The 25,319-nt window shown below is 41.8% G+C and overlaps 1 protein-coding gene and 1 long non-coding RNA gene across 8 annotated transcripts in view; one reads left to right on the top strand and one right to left on the bottom strand.

The window, feature by feature from the left end:
* RNF125 (ring finger protein 125) overlaps window positions 1–14,495 on the bottom strand; it is a 47,854-nt gene extending 33,359 nt beyond the window's left edge. For 3 of the 5 annotated variants that reach the window (XM_013999274.2, XM_021096213.1, XM_005665329.3), the window contains exon 1: window positions 13,968–14,494. In XM_013999274.2, the coding sequence (XP_013854728.1) occupies window positions 13,968–14,131 (164 nt within the window). In that variant the 5' untranslated portion in view covers window positions 14,132–14,494. Of the gene's footprint in view, window positions 1–13,539; window positions 13,899–13,967 lie in introns of those variants that run through there. The other 2 variants (XM_003127888.5, XM_021096214.1) reach the window with 2 other exon arrangements.
* The window catches only part of LOC106510687, a 31,823-nt gene continuing 20,846 nt past the window's right edge, over window positions 14,343–25,319 (top strand). For all 3 annotated transcript variants that reach the window (XR_001309353.2, XR_001309355.2, XR_001309352.2), the window contains exon 1: window positions 14,343–14,443. This is a non-coding gene — a long non-coding RNA (uncharacterized LOC106510687). The remainder of the gene's footprint in view (window positions 14,444–25,319) is intronic.

Below are 25,319 nucleotides of genomic sequence, written 5' to 3'. Positions count from 1 at the left end.
TATGGAGTTTGGACTTGGCTGGTCATTTTTGTCTTTTCCTTTTTAGGGCTGCACCTGTGGTATATGGAAGTTCCGGGGCTAGGGGTCGAATTGGAGCTGCAGCTGCAGGCCTACACCACAACCACAGAAATATGGTATCTGAGCTGCATGTGAGCCGCATCTGCAGCCTAACAGCGAAACTTGTGGCAACACCGGATCCTTAACCCACTGAGTGAGGCTAGGGGTTGAACCCAAATCCTCACAGACACTATGTTGAAAACCCACAATATTTAAAAGCATTACCATGGAAAAGTACTGGATGCTACTCCAGCTCAAGTGTCACTTTCTAGGGTGCAGAAACCAAACTGTAGAACTGCTTAGTTCAGAAGACCTGAGGTAAACACGCTCTCCTTAAAGGTATAGTTATCAAATCTAAGTCATGAGGGCTGTAGCATCTAACATCCCCTACCCTTTTACCTTGGCATGAAAAGTATACAAGCAATCAAAAGTTTTGTGATTTGTCCAATCAGAATACACACTGGGCTATTCAACTTTAGGTAAATTTATATTATATAATGGAGCACACAGACCAGACAACTCAAAATTAAAACCTTTTAGAAAGCAAAGTATACAAGTGTGTATATAGTATAAGTTTCTTGCAGGTTTGTAGACAGATAAAAACATCCAGGGTAAAGAAAACAAGAACATTTACCTACCTGTTGGAGAAATAGGAACTGGAAAGAATGGTGTATGTGGTAGAAAAAGGGTATTTTCACTGTTGATTTTTAAGTTTCAACTATATGAACAAATTACCTACACAATAAACGATTCTTTTAAAAAGTTAATCACCTACAACCACTTGGGACAAATGGACTGGTAGTGTCTGTCTGATCAAACAAAACTAATAGGGGAGCCCTTGACTGGGCAATACCAAGCTCATGTATTTACTCAAGAGAGATTAAACAAAAAAAAAAAAGTCCATTTGTACAAGAACATTCAGAAGGAATGTTTTCATATTAGCCCCAAACTGGAAATAACCCAGGTATCCATCCACAAGTAAATGCATAAACAAACTGGGGCACAGTCTTACAATGGAATACTACACAGTGATAAAAAAGAACAAATAACTGATACAAGCAATAACATGGATGAAGCTCAAAGACATACTGAGTAAAGAAGCCAGACACATGAACTTAGCCACGAAAAAGACACAGACTCATAGACTAGAGGACAGACTTGTGGTTGCCAAGGGCGAGGGGGGAGATAGAGGAGGGATGGAGTGGGGGTTTGGGATTAGCAGATGCAAACTATTATGTATAGAATAGATAAACAACAAGGTCCTACTGTTTAGAACAAGGAACTCTATTCAATATCCTGTAATAAACCATAATGGAAAAGAATATGAAAAAGAATACATATATAACTGAATTACTTTACTGACCACCAGATACCAACATAATATTGTAAATCAACTATACTTCAATAAAATTAATTTTTTAAAAAAAGAAGACGGGAATTCTGTGGTGGCTCAGTGGGTTAAGGATCCAGCTTTGTCACTGCAGTGGTTTGAGTCACTGCTGTGGTTCAGGTTAGATCCCTGGCCTGGGAATTTCCCGGCCCAGGGAACTTCCGTATGCTATGGGTGTGTCCAAAAAATAAAAATTAAAAGAAGCCAGTACATCCTGTGTAATTCCACTTTTCTGAAATTCTTAAATAGGCAAAACTGATCTATGACAGAAAAAAAAAATAACACAAAAATGAGTGCCCGTGGGGGTACATGAACGGGGATGAATGGGAAGGGGCAAGAAGGGACCATCTAAGGGAAATGAAACTATTTTATACCTTAGTATGTGGGTTTTGTTTTGTTTGGCCGTGGTGTGCAGTGGCTTGATGTGGGATCTCAGTTCCCAGACCAGGGATTGAAGTCAGGCTGCAGTGGTGAAAGTGCTGAGTCCTAACCATTAAACCACCAGGGAACTCCCCCAAAACTATTCTGTATCTTTTCTTTTCTTTGTTTTAGGGCTACACCTGAGGCACAGCAATGAGGGATCCAAGCTGAGTCTGAGACCTACACCACTGCTCATGTCAACACCAGAACCTTAACCCACTGAGTGAGGCCAGGGATCTAACCTGCATCCTCATAGATGCTAGTCGGGTTCATTACCACTGAGCCAGATGGGAACTCCCAAGATTATTCTGTATCTTGATAGGGTTTGGACTAAACATTGGTCAAAGTTCAGCAAATGTTTTACCTAGGATGTATGCATTTCACTCTATGTGTAATTTACCTTTTAAAAATCCCATAAGCAAATGATGAACTCTGGTTAATATTATGCATGCTGATATGTACTGATTGTAATCTACTCTGAAATGTGTCAAAAAATAAGATGGATTGATGGGTGGGTAGGTATGTGATAAAGTGAGTGATAAAAGCAAACACGTCGGAGTTAATAACTGTGAAATACAGATAGTGGATATATGGGTGTTCACTGTACAATTCTTTCAATTTAGCCGTATGTTTGAAATTTTTCATGATAAAATGTTAATGGGAAATTCATCCCCTTACTGTGACTTACATTTTCTTTACTCTTAACAAAAATATAGTTGGAAAATTAGGAAGGGAAATGTTTGGTGTATGAGAGGCCTGAAAAAATTTTTAAAATTTTATTATTTATTTACTTCATTTATTTATTTTTGGGCTCCATGTGTGGTATGTGGGAGTTCCTGGGCCAGGGATCAAACCCGTGCTGAAGTGGTGACCTGTGCCACAGCTGTGGTAGCAAGGTGGATCCTTAACCCTCTGCGCCACAAGGAAACTTCCCTGAATTTTTTTTTTTTTTTTTTTTTTTTTTTTTTTTTTTTTTTTTTGCTTTTTAGGTCCACGCCTGTGGCATATGGAGGTTCCCAGGCTAGGGGTTGAATCAGAGCTACAGCTGCTGGCCTACACCACAGCCACAGCAATGCCAGATCCGAGCCTCATCTGCGTCCTACACCACAGCTCACAGCAACACTGGATCCTTAACCTGCTGATCGAGGCCAGGGTTCGAACCGTGTCCTCATACATACTAGTCGGATTTGTTAACCACTGAGACACGACGGGAACTCCTGAAGAGAAAAACATTTAAAGAAATATTTTCTAAAGAGCATCCAAATTCAATGTGAGGAAAAGATTACTTTGCATTTATGATTATTTAAATATAAATAGCACAGAACAATTTGAAAGATAAAAGGCAGAAGGGACAAAATATAAGACTTTTATTTACTTATTTATTTTTGAAGTTCCTGTCATGGCTAAGCAGAAATGAATCTGAGGACACAAATTCGATCCCTGCTCTCAGTTAGTGGGTTAAGGATCCGGCATTGCCATGATCTGTGGTGTAGGTCGCAGACGTGGCTCGGATTTGGTGTTGCTGTGGCCGTGGTAAAGGCCAGCAGCTACAGCTCTGATTCGACCCCCATCCTGGGAGCCTCCATATGCCACATGTGTGGCCCTAAAATAAAAAAAGGCCAAAAGCATTGCCGTGAGCTGTGTTGTAGGTCTCAGATTCGGCTCAGATCTGTCATTGCTGTGGCTCTGGCGTAGGCCGGTGGCTACAGCTCCGATTTGACCCCTAGCCTGGGAACCTCCATATGCCACAGGAGCAGCCCAAGAAATAGCAAAAAGACAAAAAAAAAAAAAAAAAAAAAAAAAGCCAAAAGAACCCCCCAAGTTTTATTTTCAATTTTTTTTGGTCACTCCCACAGCATGTGAAAATTCCTGGGCTAGGGATTGAATCCACACCACAGCAGTAACAACACGTGGATCCTCAAACAATAAGCCACCAGGGAACTCCACACAAAACTTTTAAAAAATGAATTTGTGTGGCTTTTAGCAAAAACAGCTATTCCATGGTTATAATGAAGACTTTATAACAGAAAGCATAAAACTGCACAAATCTTCCCAGACCCAACTATACAAGGAGGCATTCACTGGCAAAATTTTTGGTAATAGCTTACGGTTGCCAGCCAGTGTTTGACATGCCAGAGATGAAACCATGGCAGTACCTGAGGTCCCTGCCCTCAGAGTCCTAGAATGGGGAGACAGGAAATAGCAGGTAAGCAAATAGACCGGCAAAGGAGAAAAGTTCTGAGAAGAACGAACTGGTTGACAATAAAAGTAGTGGGTGGGTGGGCAGAGGGAGCAGAGAGATGGGTGGTCCCTGAGGTGACATTTGAAGGCACCCATCTTGGGAAGATCTGGGACTTGCATTCCAAGATGAAGACAAAAAAAATAGGGACTATTTTGCTGAGGCAGCAGGGGGCCCCGGGGAGAGTAACTGGTGATGTCTGGGGCAGTATGCTAGAGGGACTGGTGATGTTTATGGTAGGAGACAAACCATAAAGTCAGAGCTAAGAGCGGTGTGTGGAGGGGGGTGGAGGGGGGTGCTGGAGGGTTTTAGTGGGAGAGTGAAATGACTTGATTTACGATAACACAGATCACCACTTCCCGTGTGAATGGATTAAGGAGGTACAAGAGCCACATCAAGAGTCCTGTGTTAGGTCCACTGTAAGAGCTGGTTCAAGACAGGATGGTGTCTCTGAGCAGCAACGTGGCAAGGGACAGTGTACGTGAACAGATAGATTTAGGATGGATTTTTGGAAGCAGAGGCAAAAGGAATTACAATACACCAAATGACAACAAATATATGCCCCCTCATGCTAAGTGAAAAAAGTCAAATACAAAAGACTATTTACTGTATGATTCCATAATTTAGTGACAGAAAGTAGATGGGGCTACCTGGGGGTCAGGAATTTGGGGTGAGGACTAACTGCAAAGGATTTGCGAAACATTTTCTTTTTCTCAGTTTTAGATCTTTTTATTTTATTTTTTGAGGGGTGGGGGTGGGGGAAACTTGCACCTATGGCTTTAAAAAAATGAATTTGTGTGGCTTTTAGCACAAAAGGTGTAAAGGTTCCTGGTTCAGGGACAGAATCTGCACCACACCAGTGACCAAAGCCACAGCAGTGGCAGTGCTGGATCCTTAACCACCAGGCCACCAGGGAACTCTGGTCTTTTTTTTTTTTTTAATTGAAATTTAGTTGATTTACAGTGTTGTGTTCATTTTAGGTATATAGCAAAGTGATTGAGTTCATATATATATATTATATACACATACATACATATATATACACACACATACATATATATATATATGTTCTTTTTCAGATTCATTTCCATTATAGGTTATTACAAGGTATTAGATTTAGTTCTCTGTGCTATACAGTAGGTCCTTGTTGTTTATCTATTTTATATATAGTAGTGTGTATATGTTCAAGGGAACTTTTTAAGGTAATAGAATTAATTGTTCTAGATTTGTTTATGGTAGTAGTTATAGAATTGTATATAATTACCAAAATTCATCAGATTGCACACTGCGTGTGAATTGTACTCTATCACCTCAATAAAGCTAAAAAACACAATACAACAGACCAAAAAAAAAAAAAAATGCCCCAGCGAGTGACAACAGGTTGGTAACAACAACACTGCATGAAGAAGATCACATATTCAGCACAGGACTATTTAGAATTTTGTATGCCTCCCTCCCACATAGCCCCAGGCACATAGTAGCTACTGAATACATGGTCAGTAGCTTGAAATAACTAAATCAGTTATGAGGAATGGGCCAAAGGAGAATTTTCTGGACAGGGCCCAATGTTCCCATTAATAAATAAGAGTGTTGTGTTCTTCTGGAAGAACCCAAGGGGTAAAAATGGACACAAACCCAAGAAGGTAAGGAATCCCTACTTGTCTGCCTCCCTCTCCCTCTCCACAAGGTGGCTGAGAAGGATGAATCACAACAGATGTGATCAGAATGAGGAGAATGTAGGTGAAAGATAGAAACTGAGACTAGAAGTCAACTGTATTTTTTTGGACTGGTTTAATGTTTTCAAAAATTCAGAATGAATTGTCACTGCTTTAAAATCAGATTTCACACATGAACCCATATTTCTGGCTTCTCTTGAAAAGCTAGTCTCCTGTAACTGTGGACTCAGCTTCCCCGTGGCCACACCGGTCTGTGCCCCTTCCTGCAGGAGCCCATCCTCCCACTCACAGCACTCACCACTTGCCTCCCCACTACTGAGCCTACAACTCGTCAGGAAATAAATCAGACACTAGATAATGATTCGAAGAACTTTAAAATCAGCTGGAAACAATTATCCCACTCTCATTGTGTATTTTAGTAACACTTTCCTGTTTCTCTAATTAACTGATTAGCAATAAAACTCATATAATGCAAAGGTGGGCGAGGTACTGCAGGGAAATGGGGAAAAGGTTGCTAAGAACACTGGGTAAAATTATGTCCGCAATCTTAAGAGGGAGAACCGTCCCTTAAGCATGGTAGAATTGAAGAGGAAAGGGGCCACAGTGGTCTTAGGGCTAGACAGGCAAAATAAGCAGCTGGAGGTGGTTCCCAAATGTGGTTCTGGAAAAAGCACTTGGCAACATGTGATTGGTCTAATTTTTTTTTTGTCTGCCCCTTGGCACATGGATCAAATCGGAGGCCAAGCCACCACTGTGACCTACAGGATCCTTTAACCAACTGTGCCAGGCCAGGTGTGGAATTCGTGTCCTGGTGCTGCAGAGATACGGCCAATCCTGTTGTGCCACAGTGGGAACTCCTTTTTTTCGCTGGCTGTGCTCCTGGCATGCTGAAGTTCCCAGATCAGGGGTCAAACCCACAACACAGCAGTGACAATGCCAGATCCTTAACCACTAGGCCACCAGGGAACTCCAGGTATAAGATTTTCTTTATGTTTTCAACACTGGGCTGCCTCACTGTGGGTAGGCCGATAAGGAAGCTGAGTGAAAAGCTTGCTTGAGGAGCTTGAACATAGAATAAGGGGAGACGCTACTGTTATTCAAAGTGAAGATGGGAGTCTGGGGCTAAAATATTCCAATATAGGGTTGCTCTTGCATGCACACACACACACACACACACACACACACACACACGCACACACACCCCAGTCTCCCTGTTCAGCAATGATGGATAGATCAGCATGGACAGGCCCAAGTGCAGCTATTCCCAGAGCACAGGCCCTCCCACCATGCCCTGCCCCTCAAAATTTCCATGTATTCAATTAGGTTCCGCTCAAAGTCCATCTGGGGAATCATTCAGCCTCCCAAAATTGACTCAGCATATCTTTACACTCCATTATGTGTTGATTTTTATATTTAACCCCCTAAGGGAAATTTTATTTCCTCTAATCTACAGTCTTACAAAGGTGCTTCTCCATAGCCCTCAAACACTGTCCTCAACCTGCTGTATCTTACTGTCAATTAAATAGGGTTCGCTGAAGCTGTACTTTTCAAACTTTAAAATGGACATAGGAGTTCCTGTCGTGGCGCAGCATAAATGAATCCGACTAGGAACTATGAGGTTTCGGGTTCAATCCCTGGCCTCGTTCAGTGGGTTAAGGATCTGGCAATGCCATGAGCTGTGGTGTAGGTCACAGATGCGGCTTGGATCTTGCGTTGCTGTGGCTGCAGCAGGGGCTCAGATTGGGAACCTCCATATGCGGACATAAATCACATGGGCATCTTGTTAAAATTCAGATTCCAATTTAGTGGATCTGAGACGGGGGCTGAGGTGCTACAGTGCTGCTGGTCCTGGGGCCAGCAGTCGGGTTCTACAGAGAATCGTTGATAAAACTCAACCTGCTACATTATTTATGTTGTTTGTTAGAGAATACATAATTTAATAGATACTAACATTTAATTTGCCTAGAACAATACTAATGTGGCTAAGTAAACACACAGCAGTCCAACCATTATATGAGGCAAATTTCAGGCCAGCTTAATTACATCTTTCTAAATTCCTCAGTAATACATAGATGAGTAACCGTATAAAAGGAAAGGAGTTCAAAAAATGTCGTGAAACTCCCAACTATTGCTCAAACTACTAGCATCCGCTGACTGGCACTGTGAAGTGGTCCCAAGAGGTGTTCACCAAAGTGGTCCAAACTTTGTCTTAGAGTCATTCATTAATTTAAAATATTTATTTAACACCTACTAAGTGCCAGACCTTAAAGGAGTGGCAGCTAGGAGAGCAGCATTCCATGATTGGAGCAATGGCCCTCAAGAGTTTTGGGTCTTGATAGTACAAAAGACCAATCATCCTATTTTAAGTGATATTTTACCCATTTATATTGGAAGGAGGAGGCATTCAACATAAATTTATCTTAGCATCAGGAGCCTGAATGGTTCATATTTAAACTGCAAAGTTTCATCTCAAAATCAAATCACGGGGCAACAGGTACATGATAAGATATTCAACATTGGTAATGATCAAGGAAATGCAAATCAAAACTTTGGAATGCAAATTGGTATAGCCACTGTGGAAAATAGTATGGAAGTGTCTCAAAAAAACTAAAAATAGAACTACTGCATGACCTAGCAATTCCACTCCTGGGTACACATCTGAAAAAAACAAAACCACTAATTTGAAAAGATACATGCACTCTGATGTTTTACTGTAGCATTATTTACAATTGCCAAGATAGGAAAGCAACCTAAGTGTCCACTGACAGATGAATGGATAAAGATGTGGTCTATATGTGCAATGGAATATTACTCAGCCATAAAAAAGAATGAAATATTACAATCTGCAGCAACATGGATGGACTTGGAGGGCATTATGTTAACTGAAGTAAGTCAGACAAAGAAAGACAAACGTATCATATTACTTATACTGGGAATCTAAAAAATACAACAAACTAGGGAATATAACAAAAAAGAAGCAGACTCAGAGATACAGAAAACAAACCAGTGATTACCAGTAGGGAGAGGGAAGGGGGAGAGGAGCAACATGAGGGTAGGGGATTAAGAGGCACAAACTTCTAGGTTTAAAATAAGCTACAAGAATATATTGTACAACATGGGGGATATAGCTAATATTTTATAATACCTATAGAATTTTTTTTTTTGTCTTTTGTCTTTTGTGTTTTTTAAGGCCACACTTGCGGCATATGGAGGTTCCAAGGCTAGGGGTCTAATCGGAGCTGTAGCCACTGGCCTACACCTCAGCCACAGCAACACGGGATCCAAGCTGCATCTGTGACCTACAAGCTCATGGCAATGCTGGATCCTTAACCAACTAAGTGGGGCCAGGGATCGAACCCTTGTCCTCACGGATGCTAGTCGGATTCTTTAAACACTGAGCCACAACAGGAACTCCTATAAGACCTATAAATGGAGTATAACCTTTAAAAAATTGTGAACCACTATGTTGTATACCTGTAAATTATATAATATTGTACAGCAACTATATACTTCAACAAAAAAATCAAATCACATGTCAGATATTACATCAATGATAATTTGTAATCAGATGGGAAACTACAAACTCCCACTACTTCAATTCAACCACCTGCATCTACACCTGATCAAAAATGAATGCACCCCATGCAATAGTAGATCTAACCAAACAACCCACAGCAAACCAAAATGGTAATGATGAAGCTAAATGAATAGTGATTTTAATTTAAAGGAAACTGTGGATTCCTACCAGGATTCCTATCATGTGCTTGAGCAATGTGTAGGCATGTGCATGGTTGCCTGATAGCCAAATTTTTTTGGGAGAATTCAGAGGAGTCTTCTACTAACCCCTGATAATGATCTAATTTTTGTTTTTGATCACCAGATTTTAACAACCCTTAAAAACTCATTGAAAAGCTGTGATGGTTAGTCTTATGTATCAACTTAGCTGGCCTATAGTTCTCCGTTGTTTAATCCAACATTTAAGTGTTTCTGTGAAGGTATTTTTGTAGCTGTTGTTAACATCTATAATCAGTTGATTTTAGAGAGGCTATCCTCAATAATGTAAATCAACTCCTTAAAATCAATCTCTCTTTTTCTTTCTCTCTCTCTCTCCATAAATATGTATAACCTACATATGGGTTATTTCTCTGGATAACTCTCACTGATAGAATATGTATAAGTAATAAATATCTATAATAAATAATAGGATAAGAAGCTTTAATCTTAGGTTTAAAAAGAAGTCTTTGGGATTGCACATCCATAAGAATGACAGCTCTGTGGGTGCTGGAAATAAAATGAGTGAAAGGGGTCCAAAGGCACAAACTTTAAGTTATAAAATAAATAAGTCATGGGATGTAATATACAGCACGGTGACTACAGTTAATAATACTGTATTGCTTATTTGGAAGACACTGAAGAGAGTAGATCTTAAAAGTTATGATCACAAGAAACAAAAATTTTGCATAATTCTCTTGTGGCTCAGTGGGTTAAGGATCTGGCATTGTCACTGATGTGGTTCTGGTGACAGCTGTGGCCAGGGGTTCGATCCCTGGCCCAGGAACTTCTGCATACTGCAGAAATGGCCAAAAAAAAAAAAAAAAAGGAGAGAGAAAGAAAAATTTTGTAACCATGTATTCTGACCAATGTTAACTAGACTGTTGGTGATCATTTTGCAAGATTTACCAAAATATTTACCATATGTTACACACATGAAACAAATATAATGCTGTAGGAGTTCCTGTCATGGCACAGTGGTTAACGAATTGGACTAGGAACCATGAGGTTGCGAGTTTGATCCCTGGCCTTACTCAGTGGGTTAAGGATCCAGCCTTGTCGTGAGCTGTGGTGTGTAGGTTGCAGACACAGCTCGGATCCCGAGTTGCGGTGGCTCTGGCGTAGGCCAGTGGCTACAGTTCTGATTGGACCCCTAGCCTGGGAATCTCCATATGCCATGGGAGGGGGCCTAGAAAAGGCAAAAAGACAAAAAAAAAAAAAAAAAAAAAAAAGAATGAAAGCACTGATGTGTATTACTGGATCAGTTTAAAAGCATCAGGAAACCTTCAGACTCTACTTAGAGAACTACTAATTTGGTCCTCATACTTGGCCACAAATGGAACATTTTAATCCATTTACCCAAAAGCATTTCAGAATTATCCTCGTTTCATTTAAAATATTAGGCAAATTCTGTGACTTCGAGCAACTCGACCCAACTCAGTTCAATGGAGATGTGGTTCTCTGTACAGAATGGTTTGCTCCAGTTTGTACGGAGCTCTCTTAGGCCCATTCTCAACCTCTTGACCCTTTTCAGAAACTCCCTTAGTTCTAGTCCTGACCTCCTTCCCCATCCCACTTTCCCAGTGCCTTGGGGGTACTTCCATTTAGATGTCTCCCTATCAGACTTCTGTACATTCAATACGCTTAATTGTTGAGTTCATTAATGATTTAGGAATCCTGAGCTAAACTCTGCCCCCTTTGGCTCAGTCTTTGACTTTTTTCTACCTCTGCATCTACCAATTGGACACCGAATTTCTTTAAACATTTCTTTCAAATGTAAATCAGATTTCCTTTAAGTTTTATTTAGACAGTTTCAACTCATCTACCCCCTCTTTCCCCAGCTCACTGATAAGACTGCTGCCCCCCAAATCTAGTTTTACAACTGATATGCGATGAGAATAACGTCAGTTTGAAATGATGGAACATTAAAATGGAACTTCCTCAAGTCCACTAAAGGAAAAAAGAACCAAGCTAAAAGTAAGGCTATGAGGGACATCTTGGAAATGTCAGAGATCTCTGGTTTTGGCCCAGTTTTATTCCCAAAAGAACAAAAAGATAAGAAATAATATCGATTCATGGGTTTCCTTGTTTTAGGAAAAGACTTTGATGGAGACAGAGACTATGTTTTGAGTCTTACTATAGGCGTTTTAAGTATTCATAAAAATTCCATTACCCACCTTATTTTACAAATAAAGAAACTGAGATTCAAAAAGACCAAGCAATGTGGTGGTTACACAGCTAGTTAGTGGTGGGGTTGATTTTCAGACTTTGCTCTCTATCACGCCCGCTGATTTACTACATCGCAATCCATATATACATATTCATTCAAGGTACCGTGGCCATTACACTTGCTTGACTTGAATAGGTTTATAATTAGCTTATATATGAGATAACACAGAGGTTCATTTGCATTTCCTCATTTTCCAATTAAGTTCAGTGGAAGAAAGTAATTCATTTAGGAAGGACAAATGGTGTTAAAGAGAGCCCACTATCTCCAGTGCAGAAGGGACTCTAGTTAACATTTGTAAAGTGGAAGGGGCCCAAGTAAGTTTGCCAAAAGGAGGAATATGGAAATCCTGCCTACGGCCAGAACAATGGACATAGATTTGTCAAAACAAAGAACAGTAAAGTGAGGGAAGGCAATTTATCCAGCCCTTGTTGTGCTTGCTACTTCATGACTATTTTTCCAGTTGCTAGTTTCCTATTCATTCTAACAAAGAAAAAGACCAAACAAAAGATTTAACATTTTGCAAATTTATATTACCCTTTAGCAGAAGCAAAACAATGCAAACAAGTTATAAGCATTCAAAATCCAAACCAGGGAAAACAATCAGATAACAATCTCCAGTTGCAAAGCTACCCAATTGTCTCTGGTACAACTTAAAAGTTTTAACACTAATCTAGACTAAATTTAAATGTAGTTATCCTGAGGTTCTTTCTGACCTGAGCTAATCAATGTATTTCATACCCTACACAATGACATCTTGGCTTCCTGTCTTGGCCTTGGGGAATTATGTCAATGAGCTACATCTGGACAGCTGGGCAACATCAGTAATCAGACAGGAGGTAAATTAGTCTTGAGTTTAAAGTACAAAGCTGAAACAACAGGCCCTGAAAATACAGCCACAAAATAATGCTCAGGGTACTCTTTCTTTAAACATTGTGTGGGCTGCAGATTTTTTTCTCTCTGGCTTTCTTCTGGGCTTTTCAGTGTTAAAAACTGCTTCTCAGTTGCTTAGGCTATAGGTGTCAAGGACCACCTAGATCCCTTAAAGATATTTTGTGCACTTGCATTTATAATATGATACTTCTTTTTTTCCTGGTAAGCCAAAAAGTGCTTATTAGCATTAGGATACTGCCTTGGAGCGTCACCAAACTAGTCCGCGGGCCAAAGAAGACATTGGGTAAGTTTTCACTTTTGCTCTACGCAATCCCTCCCCCCACAAGTCACCCTCACACATTCAGGCACACACAAATTCACAGACCCAACTCCCACTAGTATTTATTCAGGCACACATTAACACATTAAGGACGTGCCAATTTTACACAGGGATTTTGTTTTTAAACTCTTCCTAGAAACTACCACGGTTGTGCACTAACAGCGAATTTTAGTTAAAGAGTATGCATGTGGTTTTTAAGACAGTTATTTTTATCTCTACTTCCTACCGATGTGGGAGGCGGTGCGCAAGGCAGGTAGTCTGTTGCAACCTCCGCCACTTGGTTACTTGGGTTTTAAACGGCTCCATTCCCCGGTTTGAGGGGTAAGGTTCAAGCCCCAGACCCCACCCTGGAGGGCTGTTAAGCTCTAACCACTACAGAAAGTCACTTGGACGGTCCAGTTTGATGATTTTTGAGGGATTTGGGTGTCTGAGTTGGGAAAAGGGAGGTGGGGAAGGAAGGACAGAGGCCCCCCCCCCCTTTTTTTCTCATGAGACCTCAGCGGGCGTTCTGGAACACGTGCACAGAGCCCGCAAAACAAAACCAACCTGGGTTCTGGGCGGAGAAGGAAGAACCTCGGATTAACTGAGTTGAGCGCGATAACTGCTCTGAGGGAGTCCTCCGCCTTGGGCCCAGGAGGGTGCTGCTTCTCCAGCAAGCTCATCCTCCGCGGCAGGCGAGCCCTGGCTCCCCGCGGCTCGCGCGCCCGGATTCCCCATCTCGGGGTCTCCGCACCTGGACTTCAGGAGGAGCCGGCTCTAGGGGGCTGCCTGTTGCTGTTTTCTCCTCCTGAAACCCTGTGTCACCTTCTGCCTTATCCCATGAACCGCATCCGACGGGTCCAGGTCTCTTCCTGCAGCAGTTTCCTTCAAGCTTTGTATTCTGGAACCACCCTTCCTCCCTCCCATCCCACCGCTTCCCTAACATCGCTCTCCCCAAGGGATGGGCGTGCCAACCCAGATTCCCTGGCACTTACACGTGGCCACAGCGGGTCCGGACGGGATGGTGCAACACTTCGAGGCATACGGAGCAGTCGAAGGACGTGACGGGCAGCGCGGGGTCCCCCCTGCGCTCCAGGGCCCGTGGGGTGGCCGAGGCGGGCGCGGATTTTCCGTTGTCGCTGCTCAGCACCGACCCCATTGCTGCGCCTCCCGCCCAGCCAGCGGCCAAGAGCTTGGTGCCTGCTGCCTGCTTGTTTTGTTGTCCAGCGGTGGAGGAAGGAAGTCCCGGCCCAGCTGCGATCGCCGCCTCCCAGCGCGCCCAGCCAGTGCAGCTCAGAAGCAGCCTCCGCCGCGGCGCCGAGTGCGCGGCCGCGCGTCTGAGACTAGCTTTTGCCAGCTGCCTTAGTTGAGGCGTGGAGGCGGAGGCGGCCGCCGCACATTGCACGCTGCGACGTCCCGGGCCCCTGGGAGGATTGAAACCTGACACCTCAACTGCAGAGCAGAGGACCTGGTAAGGCAGTGAACCTTCCAGCCAAGTGCGCGCATCCTTCTTCGAACCACTGTAGGAAGTGAATGAAAGAGCGGGCGTGGTCATGTGCGCAGGGAATCAGAGCACATCCACTTGTAAGGTGATGGCCCTATCAGTGCTGTACTGTTGTGATCATAAGAGGCTACAGAGCTGAGCTATGAGCGTCTTCTAAGAAAGTGCTCATCAGTGCTTCAGTCACCTAATGAACAATCCATAAAGGAGAGGTAGCTGCAGTAGTGGAGAGAGTTCTGGGACCTGGACTCGAATCCCAACCCCAGGGCAGGGATGCTAGTGCCAAATCCTAGGACCCCTCCTACTCCCGCCCCCGGCCCAGTTTCCTCACCTTAGGATCGCCTGATGTTGTTTGTATTCCCCTCTCCATCCTCCTGAATACGACCAAATATATCATTTATTAATTCACTCATTTAATAAGACTTATTTAGTGCCCGCTGTATGCCAGACTCCTTTCTGGTGAAGTGGACAGTTTCCAACAAGCAAACAAAAGCCCAGTCTTAACAGACCTTAAAAAGATTTTTTTTGGAGGTAATTATAGATTCACACTCTTATTGTAAAAAATAATCTGGAGTTCCCGTCGTGGCTCAGCGGAAGCGAATTCCACTAGGAACCATGAGGTTGCGGCTTCCATCCCCGGCCTCGCTCAGAGAGTTAAAAATCCGGCGTTGCCGTGAGCTGTGGTGTAGATCGCAGCGGCGGCGGCTCGGATGTGGCGTTGCTGTGGCTTAGGCGGGTGGCTACAATTCCAATTAGACCCCTAGCCCTGGGAATCTCCATATGCTGCGGGTGCAGCTCGCAAAAGACAATAATAATAATAATAATCGTCCGTGGTAATACATAATCTACGTAGGCAATATACACAGACCATAATACATAACAATCCGATAAACTTCACCCAGTTTTTCCCAGACTTTACTTTTAATGAAAAGATATCAGTAATCAACAAATAAACAAGTGAACAAGTTCATTTCAGATGATAAGAGCCAAGAAGATAAAACAGAGTGAGGGGGGTAAAGGATAAGACTGTCAGGGAAGGCTTTTTGGATGCAGTGACATTTTAGCAGAGTTATGAATAATGAAAAGGAGTCGGCCACTCATAGATTTAGGAAGAAGCCTGCCAAGCATTGGAATATGGAGCCAGGCAAGAACACCACTAACAAAAGCCAGAAAGAAGCAGAGACGGGGCCTAATCTACCCCCCAATCCTACACAGGGTAGGACCAAGAATTTGGGTTTTATTCCAGGTGCTGTGATTTGATTTACTCTGACTGCAGTGTGGTTTGGAAAAGACAGGAACAAGAATGGAAGCAGAGAAACCAGTTAGGAGGCTACTGAATTAGTCCAAGGGAGGATAATAATGACCAGAACCAGGGAGTTACCTGGGTAGCACAAGAAAGATAGACAGGTTTTGGGGTATATTAAGAAGAAGACTTAAAATGGCTTGCTGATAAATTGGATAGGAGTGAAGGAAAGATAGCAATTCCTATCTGTAAAAGATAAGCAAAATCCCTCCCTTAATCCCACATTTCCCTCAGGTCTTGCTCTGTGTCTTCTTTAAGGCCAAATTTCTTTTTCGTCTTTTTAGGGCTGTACCCACAGCATATGGAGGGTCCTTGGCTAGGGGTCAAATTAGAACTGTAGCTGCCAGCCTCCACCACAGCCGCACGGAATCCCGAGCTATGTCTGTGACCTACACCGAAGCTCATGGCAATACCGGATCCTTAACCCACTGAGTAAGGCCGGGATCAAACCCAAGTCCTCATGGATACTAGTCGGATTCGTTACCACTGAGCCATTATGGGAACTCCTAAGGCCAAATTTCTTGACCTGATTCTCTCCTTTTATGTTTTCTTTTTTTCTTTCTTTTCTTTCTTTCTTTCTTTTTTTTTTTTTTTTTTTATGGCCACACCCAATGCATATGGAAGTTCCCTGGGCCAGGGATTGGAATCCAAGCCGTAGCTGTGACCTACCTTGTAGCAACACTGGCTGGTTTAACCCACTGCACTGGGCTGGGAATTGAATCTAAGCCACTGCAGTGACCTGAGCTGCTGCAGCTGGATTCTTAACCTACTGTGCCAGAGTGGAAACTCCTATGTCTTCATTTCTTAATTACCCCCCTCCTTCCTTATGCAGTCCATCCTGTGTTCTGGAGTGACCACTCTACCTTCATCTGTCCAAAAACTGATCACCAACATCACCAGTGGGTGACCTTTATGTGGCTAAATCCTACAGGCTCTTTTTTGTCCCTTTCTTGCTCAACCTCTCAATTATATGCATCGGTGTTGACCACTCCCTCTTGTAGAAACATGATTTGGCTCTTCTTCACTCTTTCTGGCTGTTCTTTCTCAGTCTCCTTCACTGGCCTCCTCTGTTCCATGAAAAAGCTAAGTGCTGGAGATCATGGGATTCTCTCTTGGGACCTTTTTCCTTCTGATCACTCATTCCCTGCTTAAGAATCTCAAAAATCACACAGACTCTGTTACCATCTAGATTCCAAAATCTTTATCTTTTCTCTAGACATCCAAATGCTCAGCTTCTTACTTGATATAATCACCTGGTTGCTTCAGGCACCTTCAGTTGAACATGCCCAATGCTGTACTCATGAGAGTAACTTCCCACCTGTTCCACATCCAGTTGTTTATTCCTGTCTTAGTAAATGGCACCATAATCTGCCTAAGTAGCTCAGTCCAGACACCTGGGAGCCATCTTTGATTTCTTCTTCTTCTTCTTCATACACATTGAATCAATCCCAATCAACAGTTGCAATTCTACCACCCATGTATCTCTCAATTGTTCTTGAATTGTTTCATTTTTCTCTATTCCCAGGACCAGCTACCAGTTTATTTATTTACTTATTTTTTTCTTTTTCTTTTTATGGCCGCACCTGCAGCATTTGGAAGCTCCTGGGCCAGGGGTCAAATCGGAGCTGCAGCTGCCATCCTACACCACAGCCACAGCAACACCAGAGCCGAGCTTCATCTGTGGCCTACACTGCAGATTATAGTAATGACAGATCCTTAACCCACTGAGTGAGGCCAGGGATCAAACCTCACAATCCTCACAAACACCAGTCATATTCTTAACCTGCTGAGACATAACGGGAATTCCAAGCTACCACTTACTTTAAGTCACTGTGTTCTCTTGTGTAACATGTTGCAATGATTCCTATCTGCTCCACTTGCAAGCACTATTGCCACTGTCCAATCTATTATCCACCTTGCAACTAAAGTGATCTTTTTCTTTTCTTTCCTTCTTTCTTTTTATTTGGCCACTCCCACAGCATGCAGAAGTTCCCTGATCAGAAATTCCCTGATTAGGCCCAAGCCACTGAGCCACAGCAGTGACCCAAGCCACAGCAGTGATAATCCTGGACCCTTTAACTGCTAGGCCACCAGGGAACTCCTAAAATGATCTTTTGAAAAGCAAATATCTTATGTCACTCCATGTTCGAAACACCTAAATGGCTCTCCATAATTCTTAGGATTACATTCCAAACCCTCATCATGATCTGTGAGGCAGTATATGATCTTAGTCCTTTGATAACTATAATCAGGTAGGATACCTTCGTCAGCGTGGAAGAGAAATTCAACTGAAAGTGCCTTAATTGGGAGTTCCCATTGTGGCTCAGCAGGTTAAGAATCGGACTAGTATCCATGAGGATTTGGGCTTAATCCCTGGACCTGCTCAGTGGGTTAAGGATCCAGGACGCAGGCTGCAGTTTTGGTTGCAGCTGTAGCTCCCATTCAGCCCTTAGCCTGGGAACTTCCATATGCTGCAGGTGCAGCCCTAAGGAAAAAAAAAAAAAAAAAAAAAAAAAGCAAGCAAGGAGAGACAAATATGATAAAATTTTATAAATTAAGGCAGGTAATTGGGACCTGGGAAGATAGATGAAAATTAAGATCTGATATTACTTATAAGGCTCTTAATAAACTTATAAAATTGACAGTAGTGATGATGATGTTGTTGATGATGATGATGATGGAATCTGCTGGACAATAAATTTACAATCCAGACTCTAGGTCCTGAGAGGCATCAGAAGTACAGATTAGTATAAAAAGAAAATGGAAAGCTCTATAATCAACATCTCTGGTATCTAGAAGGCTGATGAATGGTTAGTAATCCAAAAGGAGAATACGGTTTCCAGAAAAACAAATACATGCTTTACTTATTTATTTTATTGCAGGGGTGATGAAAAGAAATGACTTTACAATTTCAAGTGGTGTTGGAGATAAGAGAAAGACATCTCCATATTCTTTGAAGCTTCTTATTACTACCAAAAACTTAGAGGAGAACTAAATGTACATAACAGGAAAATGTTTTTGTAAAGAATGGTAAATTTGCTTAACAAACAGGTAAAGCAACACTTTAAAATGTGCAGCTTGGGAGTTCCCATTGTGGCTCAGCGGAAACAAATCTGACTAGCATCCATGAGGACGCAGGGTCGATCCCTGGCCTCACTCAGTGACTTAAGGATCCGGCATTGCGTGAGCTGTGGGGGGGGGTCACAGATGTAGCTCAGATCTGATGTTACTGTGGCCGTGGTGTAGGCCAGTGGCTATAGCTCCAATTCCACCCCTAGCCTAGGAACTTCCATATGCCATGGGTTCAGCCCTAAAAAGACAAAAAAAAAAATAAAATAAAATAAAATGTGCAGCTTGCCATTTTTAGGCACATTTGCAGTATTTCATTTTTTAAAATGCACATAGGTGAAAGCACATGGATGTTTATTATAGTATCTTGTAATATCAAAATATTAGAAATATTTTGAATGTCCTTCAATAAAAGGCTGGTTAAATACATTATGGTACATCTTTACAATGGAATACTATTCAATCATTAAAAAGAAAAGCAACTCTATAACTCTTTCCAAAGGAAGTGTTCCAACATATATTACTATGTGAAAAAGGCTTTAGGAGCACAACTATATGTATTGAAAACCATCATTTGTGTTTTTAAAAGCCTATATGCATGCATACACACACTCATACATACATATGTATACTGATAAATACACATTCATATCCTTAAAAAAATGTATACAAGAAATGAATAAGTGTGGAGGGAGGGGAACTATTAGCTGGGGAAGAGGAATGAGAAGAAAGAATTTTACTGCATGGTCTTTTGCATGTTTTGACATTTGTACTGTGTATATGCACTGCAATAGATAAAAATTAATAATTTTAACCACAAATACCCTTTACTCCACAATTCTAATCCTTGAACCAATGTGTGGACAAACGTGGGCAAGGAGGAATGTTCTTTGAAGCACTGTTTATAATACCAAAAATATGCAAACAACAAAATTTCCATGGGGAATGATTGACTATATTATACAACATACATACCGTGGAAGACAATATAGTAATAAAAAGAATGAGCAAAGAGTTCCGGTTGTAGCTCAGTGGGTTAAGAACTGGACATAGTATCTGTCAGGATGTGGGTTCTATCTCTGGTCTCATTCAGTGGGTTGAGGATCTGGCCTTGTCACAGCTGCAGCACAGGTTCCAGATACGGCTTTTGTTGCTGTGGCTGTGGTATACGCCAGCAGTTAAAGCTCTGATTCAATTCCTAGCCCAGGAACTTTCCATGCGCAGCAGGTACAGCCATTAAAAAAAAAAAAAAAAAAAAAAAAAGAATGAGCAAAATTTTATAGCACTTAACTATGTATCAGCTATTAGTCAGGGCTTAGTATATGCCAACTAATTTAACCTTATTAATAACCCTATGACCTAGGTAACTATTTTTTTTAATCCTCATTTGCCAAAGAAACAGAGGTGCAAATAGTTAAAAAGTTGTCTCAGATGATATTTATGGTGAAAAGCAGAGCTGGGAGCCCCCTCACCCCCAGGAAATCTCTTTCAATACCTATGAATTCAACCTCTATGCAGTACTGTCCATTTGTGGGATAACAGTGTCTCTAAGACACTTTTAACTAAACAGATGTTTTTGAAAGGATATTAGGAGTTCCCTTCGTGGCTCAGTGGTTAACGAACCCAACTAGGATCCATGAAGATTCGGGTTTGGTCCCTGGCCTCAATCAGTGTGTTGGGGATCCAGCGTTGCCATGAGCTGTGGCGTAGGTCGCAGGCGAGGCTTGGATCCTGCGTTGCTGTGGTGTAGGCTGGCAGCTGCAGCTCCGATTGGACCCCTAGCCTGGGAACTTCCGTATGCCCTGGGTGTGGCCCTAAAAAAAAAAAAAGCAAAAATAAAAATAAAAACAAAAAAATTAAAAGGGCTGTTTACTTACAGAGGAATAGCGTTATATATCTCTCACTGTGGGAAGAAGCTGCAGTACATGTTCAAGATTCTCGCTCTTTCTCTTGCTAACAGAGTGACCTTTACTTCTTTGCTTTTCATTTCCTCATTTGGAAAATACAGATAATGTGTAGTTCTATAACTGCTGTGAGAGGTTGAAAGTAATAACATTGAAACCCTTGCTCATTGCCTGGCAGGTAATGTTAAATAAATGTTAGTTGTCTCTGGCTTCATTCAACATCAAATGATAGCTTACCTTGTGTCGGGCTCCTCACTAAACTTTAGGGAAACAGAAGCAAGACTCAGTGGAGTGGGCAGCTGTTGTTTTTGTCTGTCAAGCATCTCATCATCATTTTCCAGTAATAGCACATACTCTTCCTTTGGAGGAATTGACTTTTACATCACTTCATGTGACCTCGGTGGGGCCACCAATCTTGTGTCTACTTTTCACTCCTCATTGCCCTCCCCTAGAATGAGTAAGGAGTTCCTGTTACTGGGATCTGCAGCTTCCTTGCTGTCTGCCCTACCTAAGTATAGTTGACACAGTTCCTTTGCTTGTTTATTTGTGTTAGGGCTGCACAGATAGCATATAGAAATTCCCAGGCTATGGGTTGAATTGGAGCTGCAGCTGCCCGCCTACACCACAGCCACAGCAACACCAGATCTGAGCCATGTCTGCAACTTATGCTGCAGCTTGCAGCAAAGCTAGATCCTTAACCCACTGAGCAAGTCCAGGGATTGAACTGGATACTAGTTAGGCTCTTAACCCACTGAATCACAACAGGAACTCCAATACACTTCTTTTATATCTCCTAGTTAGGCAGTATCTTACCAATACTACAACTTTTTACTCGATTAATTTATTCAGAGTTGAGTTCTCACATATTTATCCTGTGTCGGGAGTTCCCATCGTGGCTCAGCGGAAACGAATCTGACTGGTATCCATGAGGATGCAGGTTTGAACCCTGGCCTCACTCAGTGGGTTAAGGATCCAGCAATGCCATGAGCTGTGGTATAGGTCGCAGACTCAGCTCGGATCCTGCGTTGCTATGGCTGTGGTATGGGCCAGCAGCTACAGCTCCTATTCAACCCATAGCCTGGGAACCTTCATATGCTACAGGTACAGCCCTAAAAAGATAAAAAAAGAAACACCCCAAGAAACATATTTATCCTGTGTTTTCAAGGCCTATTATGGCCTGGTGGTAAGATGGACAGAAAAATAGCATCACATTTTATAATTCAATATAAACCAGTGATGGAGATCTACACAGAGAAAGAGTGTTGTTAGTGCTGACTTATCCCCAGGAGGGAGGTAATGAAGGGGAGGGGAAAGAAAGAACGTTGCAGATGGTGGGACCCTGGAATGAAGGAAGGGAGGAACATTCCAGATAGAGAGGTGAGCACAGATGAGGAGGCAAGAAGCAGCATGCTCCGTTCTAAGAGTCTATAAGCAGTTCTGTGTTGCTGCAATTTTAAGCACACAGTGTGTGGTAAGGAGAGAAAAAAACAGAGACTTAGGCAGAGGGGAGATCATGAAAGCTGTATAACTGGTGGAAAAATTTAAACTTGTTTCTGTGGCTTCTCAGAGCCAATTGAGAGTTTAGGTAGAAGAATGACATGGCCATACTGTGATTGTGACAATCTGTCTGTTCACGTAAGGGTTCTCAGAATTTATCTAGCATCGGAATTACCTGAGGAGCTAATTAAAATGGCCTCATTCTATGATATTTCATTACAGGGAGTCAGAAGAAAGCTACAGAAGCTGCATTCTTTTTTTTTTTTTTTTTTTTTAGGGCTGCACCTGTGGCATATGGAGGTTCCCAGGCTAGGGGTAGAATGGGAGTTACACCTGCCAGCCTACACCACAGCCACAGCAATGCCAGATCCGAGCTGCATCTGTGACCTACACCACAGCTCATGGCAACAGTGGATCCCTGACCCACTGAGTGAGGCCTGGAATCAAACCCGCATCCTCATGAATACCAGTCGGATTTGTTTCTGCTGTGCCACAACAGGACCTCTTGAAAGCTACATTCTTAATAGTCCCCCAGTTGGTCCTGATGCACGGCTTAATGGACCATTCCTTGAGAAATGTTGCTCCACCCAATGGGCAAGCAGCAGATCCTTCAGGTTACTTTGACAATAGCAGAGATGTCAGGTGCCCAAAGAGAATTACCTACATTCATTGCTAATGTAATCGGTGTACCACCTTGGCAGTGCCTCCTCAACACTAGACATTACATTGGTAAATACCCTGGTACTGAAACATACATATCTCTATATTTACAAGTGCAATTTAAAATATTTCAGGAGTTATCTTTGTGGCTCAGTGGTAACAAACCTGCATCCTCATGGATACTAGTTGGGTATTCATGAATACTGTATCCTCATGGATAGAGTGGGTTAAGGATCTGGCATTGCCGTGAGCTGTGGTGTAAGTTGCAGGTGCACTTCAGATCCTGAGTTGCTGTGGCTGTGCTGTAGGCCAGCAGCTGCAGATCGGATTTAACTCCTAGCCTGGAAACTTCCACATGCCGCACCTGTGGCCCTAAAGAGCAAAAATAGAATAGAATAGAATGGAATGGAATGGAATAGAATATTCCAATCTATAAACCTATCTATTGTAATAAAGATTCATAGTGTTTGACAGCAATACAAGCAGCTGGGATGTGATCCTGAATAGCACACCTCCACAATCTGAAGTGTTATTTGATGATAAAATGAGGCATTACTTTCTTCTTAAAGGAAGTTCAACTCTGCTGAATGCATGACTTATGAGTCTCTCCCCTCCACCCAAAAGGACCTGGATCTCTGGCCCTGGTTTCAGTATAATTGATTTTTCACACTTGAATACTGTCCTCAGTTTTCCTGCTAAGCCGTCTCACCACTCTTTGTGCCTAGGTTCCCCAGGGAGTGTGTTAGGGGCAGCTGTCCCCATGCCATTCTTTTTTTTTTTTATTTAATTTTTTAATTACAGTTGATTTACAATGTTCTGTCAACTTTTGCTGTATAGCATCCCATGACATTCTGATCATTGCAGTTTTCTTTAACCACTGACAGTCATATTATAGCACAGCCTTAAAACATGTTGTCTGCCCTCCAGGAATAACCTAGGCACCACAACTGGGTAATGTTTGAACCAAATCACATCTGGGATGTTCTACTTCAATGAACATGAAATCATGCATGCTTAGAATGGAGAAGGACCACAGAGGGAATTTGACCCAGTTCTCTCATGTTGCAGTTTAGTAAACTGATTCCCAAAGAGGTTGAAAACATTCATGTTGCATCCTTTAATATTTCAAATGGACACATCTAAAGAAAATTAAGTCATTGAAAAAAAAAGAAAAAAAGAAAATTAAGTCATTGAGAGTACTTGAAAAGTATTGGCATATTTACAAGAGATGTTATTTGGGGAGGCAGGATCTCAAATGATGAAGAGATAAGTAGCAATGATCTAAATAGTTTAAAACAAAATTAGAAGCATTATAACAAAGTAGCTCAATGATTAACTGCATCAAATATAAGAACTTTTGTGACTGTACAACACCAACAACTGTAAATAGTTTACCATTGGATATTCTTCTATTACCTATACAAATAGCTATGTTTTATCACAGAATAATGTCAATGCTTCAGGCTTTAATTCCAAAAAATGTGATCGCTTTCTGTGCTGCCATTATAAGAAAATAATATAGATAAATTACGTATTATCACCTGGGGAAGGTGAAAATATACTTTATTGGTACATATGAGTGTATGTAAATATGTTCCCATTATGGAAATCTTCTTTAAGCTAGCAGATAATAAAAACAACAGAGGAGTTCCCTTGTGGTGCAGTGGGTTAAAGATCTGGCGCTGTCACTGCAGTGGCTCTGGTTGCCTCTGTGGTGCAGGTTCGATCCCTGGCCTGGGATCTTCTGCATGCTGTATGTGTGGCAAAAAAGATACTATTTTGATTAATTACTATGAATCATGAACAGTGTTTAATGCCAAGTATGTAAATGGATATGTGTATGTGTCAGTATTATAACAATTACGCTATGTATATATTCATATACATACATGTGCATTTATAACCACGTGTGTGTGTGTGTGTGTGTGTGTGTGTGTGTGTGTGTGTGTAGTCTGACGTTTTCAGTGACACATTACTTTCTCACCCCTTGTCATAATTTAGTCTAAAAGAGTTACTTGCCCAAACTTGAACAATCCCCATGTGGAAGAGCCAGTTCAATACCACACGTTTTAGCCTCCTAAGTCTATGTTTCCAGCCACTATGCGACCATATAGGTCCACAGTACCAATTTTTTCCATTATACCATCAGATATATAGGTAGGACTAAGTCTTTTCTGTTTATGCTGCTTGCTTCATTTAATGTGTTAAAAGGTTAACACATTGAGTTCCTCAAATCAGAAAATAATATAGGATATGGTGAAACTAGGCAGACTTGATGTTTTTAAGGCATAACTTAAGTAATGGAAAATATATTATAGTACTAAAGATGCCACGGGTGCAGGCCTAAAAAAAAAAGCAAAAAGAAAAGATGTCCTTAGAATAAAGCAGATGTAAATTTTATTATCCCCATTTT

This window comes from Sus scrofa, chromosome 6 (assembly GCF_000003025.6).
Source record: "Sus scrofa isolate TJ Tabasco breed Duroc chromosome 6, Sscrofa11.1, whole genome shotgun sequence".
NCBI classification, from domain to species: domain Eukaryota; kingdom Metazoa; phylum Chordata; class Mammalia; order Artiodactyla; family Suidae; genus Sus; species Sus scrofa.
Note: the sequence above shows the minus strand (reverse complement) of the source record. Positions and strands in the feature narration are given on the sequence as shown.